Raw genomic sequence first — 12,954 nt, 5'->3', positions numbered from 1 at the left:
CCTGTTTTCCATTTGCTGCTGTTCTTGTTCTTTTTTCTTCTCTTGTCTTCTTTTGGATTGACTTTTATTATTTTCTAAAGGTGCACTTCACGTCTGTTATTGGCGCTAACTGTAACTGTTGCTCCGGTGTCAGAGTAGTCAGTGCTTTAGTCAGCTCTTGGGAGATGGCCCTGAGGCTTGTTCTGCGCATCTGTGCCCCATATCTGCTCCACTCTGTGTTATTGTAGTCACACTTTTATTGCACATAATGTACATCTCATAGTACGTAATGATGGCTTTAAAATGTGAGTGATTATTACCGAGGTTTTTCTAAATGAAAACAATGTATCTTATATTCAATTATACACTTACTATTTCTGGTGTTCTTCATTGCTTTTTGTAGATTCAAAAGTCTATCTAGTATAATTTTCTCTGATTTGAAAGACTTCCCTTGGCATTTCTTGTAGTCCATGTTCTATCACAAAATCTATCTGGAAAATGTTTGTTCTGACCTCATCCTTGTTTTTAAGACTGATTTTCACGAGATTGTCTGGCTGGCCTTGAAGTTGGAGCCTTTCTGCCTTTCTCTCCCTAGTACTGGTATTGCAGGTGTGCACTACCACTCCTGTCTTTGCCTTTATCTTTCAAAGATTATTTTTCTGGGGCTGGAGAGATGGTTCAGCAGTTAAGAGCTCATACAGAGGACCCTATTTGGTTCCCAGCACCCATATTCAGTACCTCACAACCACCTGTAACTCCAGATCCAGGGAATCCAGCACTCACTCCTGTCTCCATGAGCACTGTACTTACATGTACAAGCTCTCACACTGGCAGATGTGTATACATAATTAAAAGTAAAATCTTTATGAAACATAATTTTTCTGGATAAAAAAGATCCAAGAGATATTTTGTTATTTGTTGTTATGCTGTTTTCTCTCTCTCTCTCTCTCCCCCCCCCTCCTCTCCATCCCTCCCTTCCTCCTTCCCTCCCTTCTTCTCTCTCTCTCTCTCTCTCTCTCTCTCCTTTCCTCTCTCTCTCTCTCTCTCTCTCTCTCTCTCTCTCTCTCTGTGTGTGTGTGTGTGTGTGTCACATACCACAGGCTGCCTTGAACTTGGTATAAACCAAGGATGACTTGGTACTTGTGATCCTTCTGCCTTTGCCTCGAGTGCTGGGGTTACCACCACACCAGGTTAATGTGCTGGAGACCAAATGCTGGCAAACAGTCTACCATCACAGCTACTCCCCAGCTCCTAATAGTTTTTTTTTTCTTCGAATTATTTAAAGATGTTTCTCTGTTATTCTCTGACTTGCACTGATTCTGCTATGAATTGGCATGAGGTCTGCTGTTGTTATCTTTGTTGCTGTTTGTAGTATATCTGTCTTTTCTCTGGCTGCTTAGGGGTTATTTGAATACCATGCATGATAAGGCATTCTGTAAGTCCACAGATGGTAGTTTTGGCAGAAGCATTACATACAGGAAAGGCAAATCCATAACCAAAATAAGTATCTGCACCAATAAGGACAAAGTGTTGTCTCTTCCACAGAGGAAGTGGCCATCCAGCATAGTAAACATGCCCGCAGATTGCTGGCTGACTACTTCAGAAAATGATACCATAACTGGGGCTCAGTGTTGGTCTCTGTTGCTGGCAGATCTAGCACTCAGAAACAATATAGGCAAGTCAGCCTTGGTGAGAGGAAGTCCATGTTGCTGAGCCCATCATAACCTGCAGCTCTCCATCATGGTTACCGTGGTCATGGGCCCATGAGCAATGACAGATGTCTGGGGGAAAAGGCTGACTATCCACAGAATAGGTCATCTTACTTACTTATTATTGAACTCCTCCTCTGCTGAAGTCACCCTTTGATATCTTAAATCCCGTGATTTACATGGGACACAAGTATCTTTACATCCTTCTCCCACTTGGAGAGATTTATCCTCAGATGTGTGTTTCTCACCAATTTTTCAATCTTGTTCTTTCCAAGTTCCTAGTAAATAATCACACATCTGACTATTTCTACTTTCAAGCAAACTGTACTGTCTGAAGTTCTGCCCACTGGGAGATTTCCCTTCATCAGTGTCTTTTAGGGTTGTCCCAGAAAGGTGTCATAATGCTGCGGCTGTTTGCTTCTGCAAAATGTGCAGAACCATCAGTAAACCAGGCTGTAGTCTTCTCTTCCTCAGTCAGCAGATCATAAGGCATACCCCTTAGGTTGTAGGTGAATGCCTGTCAGCAGACGGCATTGTAATGGGAATAGAAACCATAGACATGTAGACAACTTCTTCATGTAACTTGCTTGTGCCTTCAAGACCATCTCAGGCCAAATCAAGTATATACCACATCAATTGATAATGGATTGCTGGAGTACTCTGAGCTTCTAGGAGAGGCTTCAGTAACTGTAGGTGTTGGCAAACTAAAAAGCCTGTTCCAGATACTTAAAAAATTCATCCCTATACTTCTGTTGCTCTAGAACCACTTCTGGTACCAAAATCTGCATTGATCAGGGTTCTTCAGAGAAATGGAAATGATAGGGTGAATTGAGAGGGAGGAGAGAGAAAGGAAAGAGAAAAGGGATTTATGAGAATGACTTACAGGCTGTGATCCATCTAGTTCAACAATGGCTGTCTATCAATAGAAGGTCCAAGAATTTAGTCGTTGTTCAGTCCATGACGCTGGATCTCTCAGCTGATCTTCAATATATACCAGAATCCCAAAGAAGCAGACTCCAATGCCAGTAAAGGGATGATAGATCAGTTCTGTGGTATGTCCTTCTATATATGCGTTGCTTTTATTGGTTGATGAATAAAGCTGTTTTGCCAATGGTTTGGCCAATGTTTTGGTGTGAGACTCTCAATCTCAAGGTCGTGCATTCGTGCCCCACATTGTGTACCATTATGTAAATGGAGACTGTGCTTTCATTTCCTGCCTGCCCAGGCCCAAATAATCACACAGAAACTTTATTAATTACAACACTGTTTAGACAATGGCTCAGATGTATTTTTAGCTAGCTCTTACATCCTAAATTAACCCATCTCTATTAGCCTATGTATGTATGGTCATGAGGCTTCGACTTACCGGTAATGTTCTGGCATCTCCTTCTGCGGCTACATGGCGTCTCCTTGACTCTGCCTACTCTCTCTCTATATATATATCTGTTCGGATTTCCCACCTGGCTTTACTTTGCTGAGCCATTGGCCAAAACAGCTTTACTCATCAACCAATAAAAGCAACACATCCCACATCAGACCTTCCAGGGAGACAGAGGGCAAGCAGACAGATAGCAAGCGTCTTCCCATGTCCTTTATATATGCTGCCAGCAGAAGGTGTGGCCCAGACTAAAGGTATATCTTCCTACCCCAAAAGATATAAATTAGAAGTGGTTCTTCCCACAGGTGTGCCCAGCCACTTGGGTTTTAGTTAATCTCACATGTAATCAAGTTGACAACCAAGAACAATCATCACGACAACTTTGGTGATGACCTGCTTATGCATAGTAATAAGAATTTTGCATTGTGACTCTTAGTTTCCCCATGAATAAGTGAATAAGTGGCCCTGTACTACTTTTGTGCTCACCTGCAAACTGGGCTTAAATATAGCAACCACACCTGAGCCTGGGAGGCTTGTTTCTTCAGTCCTTACTTTAGTGAGGCCTATGGAGAAACCTGGCTGTAGACAACACTAACTGTAATCTTTGTACTTTTCTTTTTTCCTTTTTGGCATGATGCATCAGTGAAGGACTACCAACTGGTCCAGAAAGGAGGAGGACAAGAGTGTGGCACCTCTCAGGCCCAGCTGAGTCAGTACTCCCAACACTTTGCCTTTATTGCCAGTCACCTTCTGCAAACCAGCATGGACAGTCATTGTCCTGAGGCAGTGGAAGCTACTTGGGTCCTATCCTTGGCCCTCAAAGGTTTATATAAAACACTAAAGGTAATGGTGAGCCTCTTCCATGTGCACAAACCTACCTGTGATTTGACATCTGCAGAGGATTAACAAGGAGGAAATGCCATCTGATTTGAATGAATGCTTAACAATGGGTTGTTTTTAAAAATGCTTGAGACCTTATTTAAGGATAACCTTAAGGAAGAAAGAATTTTCCAAGTGTTTTAAGTCGCAGTTTTTATTTTGTTTTGCGTGTTGTTTTTATTTTTGGGGTTTTTTTTTTGAGACAAGTTTTTGGTTTTTTTGTTGTTGTGTTGTTTTGTTTTGTTTTTTGAGACAGGGTTTCTCCTGTGTGTCATTGGCTGTCCTGGAACTTACTTTGTAAACCAGACTGGCCTCACACTCATAGACATCTGCCTGCCTCTGCTTCCAGAGTGCTGGAATTAAAGGCGTGTGCCATCCTGGCAACTCTCAGGTTTTTGGTTTTGGTTTTTTGTTCGTTTGTTTTTTGGTTTTTCAAGACAGGGTTTCTCTGTAGCTTTGGAGCCTATCCTGGAACTAGCTCTTAGAGATCAGGCTGGCCTCGAACTCACAGAAGTCCGCCTGCCTCTGCCTCCTGAGTGCTGGGAGTAAAGTTATGTGCCAGTACCACCTGGCAAGTTTCAGTTTTTTTAATATTGTTTCATGGACTCAGGTACTGTGACTTCATGGAAACATAATCCTGTCTTGGGGGAAGAAAACTGAGCTGAAAGGTTTTTCAGTTCATTTCCGACAGGAGCTCCTCTAGGTTATCATAGGAATAAAGGGAGCCAGCTCCATGGAGCTTCAAGGGATGAGTGTGACCATTAGGCTGGAAGGAAACAGCTAGGTGAGCATTGGACAGTGTTTGGGGTGGAGAGAAGCCCTGACCCATGGTGACTTTGTGGGCCTTAATGGGCTGGAAGGCTGGGGAGGACCTTTCAGGGAAATACATTTGAGGTTATCTGCGGGTGATCTTGCTTACAGAGCTGTCCTGGAAAGGATTTCTGCTGAAGTTTGTTGCCCCTTGATATTTAAGTGTTCAGTGGTAATTCTGGTAGGGAGGTCATTGAGTGGTAGTCGTGGGGGGATGGGAAGGTCTCAGGCACCACCAGAGACTTGACTGCTGGGCTCTTCAGCTCTGGGCAGCTGAGACCATTCATCTTCTAGTTGTTCATTTTCTGATGTGTTTCATGACATGGTGTGTTTCACTGTTTCCATTATAATAGGGAAATTAACTCCCTGATGGCAGAGCTCTTAAATTCTTATCCAGTTTTATTTATTTGTTTTTTTTGAGACAGGTATTCTTTATGTAGCCCTGTCTAGAATGGAACTTACTATATGGACTAGGCTGGCCTCAGACTCAGAGATCTGCCTGCCTCTACTTCCCAAATGCTAGAATTAAGGTGTGCACCACCACGAGTCCTCAGTCCATTGATATTTGTTGACTATCAAGAGCCAAATGGAACTGTGTGTGCAGTGTGAGCTAGAAAGAAGGGCCATGCTCTCATGAGGCTTATAGTCTCCCATACCAGAGAAGGCACCTGCCTACAAGGAAGACAGCTCTGCATTGGAAAGCCTTTTAAAAAAGGGAAATTTGAGGCAGCAGATATGGAGCTAGCCTTGGATAACATGGACAAAAAAAATAGTAAGTTTCAGACCTTATAGTGGACCAGGCATGATTGTCACGGGAGCAGAAGGACCTCCAGGTCTTTAAGATAGTGCAGCTGAGGTGTTGAGGCCAAAGAAGCAGACAGGGAGCTTTGTAGGACCTGGTCAGCCATGGTTAGGGTTTGAATTTTATTTTATTAATGATTTTTTTTTATTTTTTTAAATTTTATTTTACCTTCCAACCACAGGTCTCGTGCACATCCCCCAACCCACCCCTTCATCCATTCCTCCCAAAGGGTAAGGGCTGCCATGGGGAGTCAACAAAGCCTGGCCCATTAAGTTGAGGGAGATCAAGCCCCTCTTCCCTGCATTAAGCCTGAGCATGGCATTCCACTATAGGGAAATGAGCTCAGAAAAGTAGCTCATGCACCAGGGATTGATCCTGGTCCTACTTCCAGGAGCCCATCAGATAGGCCAAGCTACACAACTGTCTTCCACATGCAGCGGGCCTACTTTGTTCCCTTGGAGGCACTACAGCTGTTGCTTTAGAGTTCATGAGTTCCTGCAACTGTCTCTGTAGATTTCCCATTCATGATCTTGACCTCCCTTGCTCATCTATTCCCTCCTCCCTCTCTTCGACTGGATTCCTAGAACTCGTCCAGGTACTTGGTTATGGATCTCTGTATCTGGTTCCATCAATTCCTGGATGGAGGCTCTATGATGACAGTTGATGTATTCACCAATCTGGTTACAGTTCAGGCACTATCTCCACTATTGCTAGGAGTCTTAGCTGGGGTCATCCTGTGGATTCCTGAGAATCTTAGCCATGAGCCACTGCATCATTCGCTCTGTGTTCTTTCACCGAACAAACACTTCTGAAGCCTATTTTATGTCACTTCCCCTCTTTACTTTCCAAAAATGCTTGAGGCTAAAATCCAAGCCCTCCCATTGTCAAGCATTTTTGGTTAAGATTTAGGGTACTTGCTTGCTTGCTTTTTTTTTTTTTTCTTTTGGTTTTTCGAGACAGGGTTTCTCTGTGTAGCTTTGGAGCCTGTCCTGGAACTTGCTCTGTAGACCAGGCTGTCCTCGAACGGCAGGTGCCACCACTGGCAGCTTCAGAGTGCTTTTTTTACTTACTGGAAATTTCCCTGGAAGGTCAATTGGACCTTCAGCTCTGGGAAAAGACTGGTACTCTGCTGACCTTGACCTTCACTCTCCTGTCTTGGCAGGCTCACGGTTTTGAGGAGACCCATGCCACCTTCCTCCAGACTGACCTGCTGAAGCTGCTGGTGAAGAAATGCAGCAAAGGAACCGGCTTCAGTAAGACCTGGCTCCTCCGTGACCTGGAGGTAAAGAGGAGGGCTGCCCTGAAGATCTACACCCTGGTGCAGAGCTAGCTTGTTCCAACCAGTTCCTCCTTGTGCACTCTCATTCTGTGCAGCTTTTAAACCCAGCCTTGATCCCGTCTTCCTGAATTAGGGATCCTGACACCTGTCCTCTCTGTCAGGAAAATGAATTGGGTGTTTGTTTAAGAAACCTTGGAGAAGTACTTTGTGGAAACACATAATTGACCGTTAAATCATGGTAATAAAATGTGTTTTTGAATTATTATTTCCCTCTAAAGTTGAGCTAAAATCAGTTTCTAAATATGAGCATACATGTTTATCTTATGTAAGATTTCAGTCGATAATTCCATTTTATTGTTACTCCTCTGAGCCCGTAGATGTTTCTTAGTGAAGTTCTTGTGGTTCCCAGAGTCTTTCAAGGTCAAGTGCTAGCTCCTAGTATAAGGGGCAGTACGACAGGGATGTGCTGTGCCCTTACCCTCACTTCACAGATGCCTGCATATGAAGAATCGGCTGAATACTACAGGGTTTGCTAAGGTCTAAGGAAAATTATATGTATGGGTGTTTTGCCTGTAACTATGTCTGTACTACTTGAATGCCTGGTGCCCATAGAGGCCAAAAGAGGGCATCAGCTCTCCTGGACTTCAGTTGCAGATGGTTGTGAGCTGCCATATGGATTCTATGAATTGAACTCAAGTCCTCTGGAAGCTTAGCCAGTTCTCTTAGCTGCTGAGCCATCTCTCCAGCTTCCATAACCATCCTTCTTAATGGCTGTGTATAAGACTGGAAAATACTTTGCATTTTTTACCATTATTAGTTCTTCATTGGCCAGATTTTGAACAGCATTTTTAATCCATCTTGTCATTTCTAAAAGATAAGTTGTAGGTCAAAAGGTTATATTTTAATAGTTTAGTAGTTACATTTCTCCAAAACAAGTGAAAAAGGATAATATCTATTTGTGCTGTCAAGAAAGTTAATAAACACAAGGGCCACCATAGTTTTAGTTAGCATTTCTTCTATTATAAGTACAGTTGAACATGCTTTCGTGTTCCTTTACTAATCACATACTCTCTATGTGAACTATGGTATCTTAAAGTTCGGGTAAATCTCAAAGACCCTTACATAATTAAAGACTATGTCATCTTCTCCCTCACTGATGAACGCTCATCTACTTGTTCTGCTTGACTGACTTTGTGTGTAGATTCTGTCGATCATGCTGTACTCCTCAAAAAAGGAGATCAACACTTTGACTGAACATGGAGACCTGGAGCTGGAAGAGCGAGGGGACCAGGAGGAAGAAATGGACCGGCCAGTTAGTAGCCCTGGAGAACCAGAACAAAAAAAGCTAGACCCTCTTGAAAGCTTGGATGAACCCACCAGAATATGCTTCTTGGTATGTTCACTGGTCATCATAGGAATGGAGCACAGGCATCAAAGGAATGGATTCTCTTTGGCTCAGGCTGTGCTTCAACCTAAACAAGTCTAAGAACTGGAGGGTGAGCTCAGTGGCTAAAGACCCAAGTTGGGTTCCAGCTTCCAAATGGGAGCTCACAACTGTCTGTTAACTTCAGTTCCAGAGGATCTGACACCCTCTTCTGGCTTCCACGTGTACTAGGCACACACTTGAGGCATAAACATTCAGGCAAAACATCCATTCACATAAATAAGTTAAAAAAACCTTTTAACTGCTCAGTTTGATGTCCTGAGACTTCATTTGCTAAACAGTCTGTTGCATACAGAAAAGATCCAAAAGGATAGTAGAACCTTATCATTGTAGTGATTTTAAGATTTATTTATTTATTTTATGTGCATGTTGTGTGCCTGTGTGATTTTTATATATACCACATGCATGTAGGAGCCTGCAAAGGCCCAGAAAAGGGTAGTGAATCCCCTGAAACTAGACTTACAGGTAGTTCTGAGCCACCATGTGGGTGCTGGGAACTAAACCTAGGTCTTTTGCAAAAGCAATAAGTATTTTTAACCACTGAGCCATTCCTTAGCCCCTGAAGTGGCTTTAAATAGTAATGCACATTTTATAGTTCATATCTTAGTACTCAAAATTTGCCATGCTTTTTTAAAGTACCCACACATTGTTCTTCAGCTGTAACCTGGGATAACTTGCAATACTGTTAGTCACTTCAGAGTGCATATTGTTTGTGTCTTAAGGCACATATCCTTGTCTATTTCTCACCTTTTCCCTTGCCTCCAGATGGCTCATGATGCCCTCAATGCTCCTCTGCACATTCTCCGGGCCATATATGAGCTGCAGATGAAAAAGACCGATTCTTTCTTCCTAGAAGTTCAGAAGAGGTAAAGACCATTAAGATGCACTGAAGTGTGCCAGGTGAGGGTGTGGGACCCTCACCTGCTGCCATGAGATCTGGAGAGAGGCCCTGAAGGCCAGACAGCCACAAGGACCAGCCTGGAGTTCTTCTTGATGTACCTGGAAAGGTTCCACTTTGACTGGGTCGTCCCTAAGAGTGTGACAGTTTCCTTTGAGAATGTCATGTGTGCAGTCTTAAAGGCACAGACTGTGGGATGCCTCCCATGCTGTCCAGTGAGCAGATGGCACAGAGCAGAGCAGGTGCTATGACTCAAGAGGGGGTTTGGCTCTTATATTTTCATCCCTGTAAATCATTTTCATGACCTTTTTCACAAGGATGATTATATAATCAACAATATATCCTTCTCTTGGCCAGAAATTTCAGAGGTAGCTCCAGAACCCATCTCCTGAATTTGTGTGGAACTTTACATATCTCCCACCCTGCCTCCTCTTCTGTACCCATGGCCTGGCTTTACTTGCTCTCTCTTTCTAAACGCACATCTTTCCCTCCCACCGTCTTCCTCTCTCTTCCATCTGTCCCCTCCCTCCCTTTTTGCTGTGCTAGGGAATCAAACCCGAGCCTTGTATATGCTGAGCTACCTCCCTAGCCCTTTAGCTTCTTATTCTAATGTGGAGTGAATTTCAATTAACTTCATTCATGTTTCTGTTTTATCCTATGTATTATCTAAAATCCTGTGTGAAATGGAGCAGGTGCTATGAGAGGAAGATGGTCAGGGTACAGTCTAAGCTACTGTAACTAGAAAAGCAGAAGGACCTCAGACTGAGGCAGGTAGGATTTATGGTTTTCTCACGTAAGCAACCAGAGGCAGACAGAGAGAGGAAGAGCTGGAAGACACTTGATTAAGTGTGTGCCATGCAAGCATTAAGACCTGAGTTTGGATCCCCAGTACCTATACAAGCTGAGCATGGCAGTGCTCATCTCTAACTCCAGTATTAGGGATGTGGGGATGGAGACAAATGGATCCTGGAACTTGCTAGTCAGCCAGTCAAGTCAAACCAGTAAGCTTTGATTCAGTGAGAGACCCCATTTTTAAAAGTAAGGTGGAGAACAGCTGAGAAGATAGCGAGGTCAACCCTCATACACACATCCCAAAATTAAGAAAGAAATATAAACAGGCTGGAGAGGGAGAAATGTCTCAGTGGTTAGGAGCACTTGTTGTTCTCACAGAGGACCTGGGTTTGATAGCTAGCCCCCTCTTGTGACTCCTGAGGGCACTAGGCCTGCATGTGATGCACAGACATACCATGCAGACAAAACATGTACACAAAAAGTAATTTTGTTTGTTTTGGTTTTCAAGACAAGAGTTTCTCTATGTAACAACCTGGCTGTCCTGGAACTTTCTTTGTAGATTCGACTGACCTCAAATTCACAAAGATTCACACGCCTCTGTCTCCTGAGTGCTGGGATTAAAGTTATGCACCACCACCTGGCTACAAAAAGTCATTTTTAAAATTTTATTATTAAAAATATATAATACATATATTATAAAATTACTATATGTATACTTTATATATAAATATAAATTTTTTTTTAAAGGAAGATAAAGAGAAAAGTGGTTCCTAAGAGATAGTTTGTATCTCTGCTACGAGGATATTTTTCTTGGAAGACTACATGTGTGGGTGAATGGATGCATGATGTGACTATAGTTTGCAAATTACAGCAAGTAATGATATCATTGGGTGGGTAATAGTGAGAATGTAGCTCTGATCACCTTTCTGACAACTGCAGTGTAATTTAAGCTCTTGTCTCCTGCACTGTCTGTGCCTATCACTGGGCTCCCTTCAGGTTTGATGGAGATGAGCTCACCACCGATGAGAGAATTCGCTCCCTGGCACAGAGGTGGCAGCCTAGTAGGAGTCTGAGACTGGAGGAACAGAGCGCCAAAGCTGTGGACACAGACATGATTATCTTGCCATGTTTGGTATGTCACCTACCTTGGGATCAAAGTGTTTACACTTCTGCCCCCTATAGTGAGAAGGCCAAGCCTCTGTAATGATGGTCTTGGCTTTGCAGTCCCGGCCTGTGCATACTGACCAAGCCACTGCTGAATCGAACCCTGTGACCCAGAAGCTGATTTCCAGCACAGAGAGTGAGCTGCAGCAGAGCTACGCCAAGCAGCGCCGGAGCAAGAGTGCTGCCCTCCTGCACAAGGAACTGAACTGCAAGAGCAAGAGGGCTCTCCGCGACTACCTCTTCCGTGTGAACGAGGCCACAGCAGTCCTTTATGCTCGCCATGTGCTTGCCTCCCTGCTGGCCGAGTGGCCAGGGCATGTGCCAGTGAGTGAGGACATCCTAGAGCTCAGTGGTCCTGCACATATGACCTACATTTTGGATATGTTCATGCAGCTGGAAGAAAAGCACCAGTGGGAGAAGGTAGCTAACTCTGCTCAGTCCAGGCTCCTCTCTGCCCATCTTCCATATCTCTGTGACCCCAGGGTGTTTGACTAATATGGCCTCCTGACAGGTATGAATACAGCTGAGGCAAGAGCTGTTCTTGACTGTGCCATGGGTTTTCTGGAGTTGAGCTCACAGCAGAAAGCTGAGTGCAGGAAACATTTGCAGCAGTAGGCCCTGAAAACCTGCCTTGGCTTTTTGCCTTGATTGTTTCACACCTATAGGTCTTATGGCTCTCCTAGCTAGCCTGTGCCTTCTCAGGTCCCTGGAATTTGACATAATGCAAAGTCAGGGGACAAGGTAATACCCTTCAGAGGCCCAGACGGCCTGTTCCCACAATACAGGAAAGCATCCAGTAAGGGTTTTGCTTCTGTCTTAAACTGTCATTTTCAGACTGTCTGTGCAGGTCAGGTGATCTGCGCTCATGCCTTGGTTGTTCCATGATCCTGGTGGTGTAGAGAGGCTTATCCAAGACTCTGGCTTCTGGTGACGGGATTTCACTAGCAGCCATGCCATTCTCTAAAGTCTGGTTTTCCAATTTGGAATTTTAGGTTAGAAGCCATGTTGTATTTTATTTTTCTCTTTTCCAGTTTATTTTTATTTTATGTGCATAATGTGCCTGCATGTGTGTAAGTACATCATGTGTCAAAAGAAGTGTATGAAACTAGCTGCAGATGGCTGGGAACCTTCATGTGCGTGCTGGGAACTCAACTAGGGTCCTCTTTCAGAGTAGCCAGGGCACTTAACCACTGAGCTATGTCTCTGCCTCATTTATTTTTATATCAGGTCTTCCTTGTTTTCTTTTTAAATAATACTGTGAGGCCAGAGAAATGACTGAGCAGTTAAGAGCTCTTGCTGCCCCTGCAGAGGATAAGAGTTTAGTCCCAGCACTCACACTGAGCAGCTCACAATTTCCTGCAGCCCCAGTTCCAGGGGATGCAGTGCCTCTACAAGCACCTATACGAATACAGTGTGTTTACTTATTTTGAAGCCACATACATATACATAAAATAAATATCTAAGTAATGCGGAGTTAGAGTCCATTTCCACTGCATAGAAACAGAGGACCCAGCATAGCAGAAAACATCCTGGTCTACACCTTAGCATCCTTGTGTACTTATTCCTTCTGGTGCACGGTTAGTCATTCTCTCCTCGAGTTCAGGTGCAGAAATCCTGGGTCATATTTGCCCCCCTAGTCCTCCCCCTCCTGTTCAATATGCTGAACATGGGGAGGTTGATGTGTTCTCTGACCTTTGTTTTGCCCACCTAGAACCACTGGTTTTTGCGTATCGTAGATTGTTTGCTGACATCACAGCCCTGCAGGCACTGGCAGAGGGCTCTAGCCATATTCACCTTCCATAAAGGGCAGTGGCAGTCAC

General features: G+C 43.8%; 1 protein-coding gene across 4 annotated transcripts in view; it reads left to right on the top strand.

Annotated features, from left to right (window-relative positions):
* The window catches only part of Zzef1 (zinc finger ZZ-type and EF-hand domain containing 1), a 130,451-nt gene that overhangs the window by 104,374 nt on the left and 13,123 nt on the right, over positions 1–12,954 (top strand). For all 4 annotated transcript variants that reach the window (XM_048448684.3, XM_048448682.3, XM_048448683.3 and 1 more), the window contains exons 43-48: positions 3,710–3,909; positions 6,720–6,839; positions 8,038–8,229; positions 9,046–9,146; positions 10,967–11,102; positions 11,195–11,554. In XM_048448684.3, the coding sequence (XP_048304641.3) occupies positions 3,710–3,909; positions 6,720–6,839; positions 8,038–8,229; positions 9,046–9,146; positions 10,967–11,102; positions 11,195–11,554 (1,109 nt within the window). The remainder of the gene's footprint in view (positions 1–3,709; positions 3,910–6,719; positions 6,840–8,037; positions 8,230–9,045; positions 9,147–10,966; positions 11,103–11,194; positions 11,555–12,954) is intronic.

Source organism: Myodes glareolus, chromosome 9, assembly GCF_982192425.1.
Source record: "Myodes glareolus chromosome 9, mMyoGla1.1, whole genome shotgun sequence".
Classification (NCBI taxonomy): Eukaryota; Metazoa; Chordata; class Mammalia; order Rodentia; family Cricetidae; genus Myodes; species Myodes glareolus.
The sequence above is the reverse complement of the archived record's forward strand: the minus strand, read 5'-3'. Positions and strand labels throughout refer to the sequence as shown.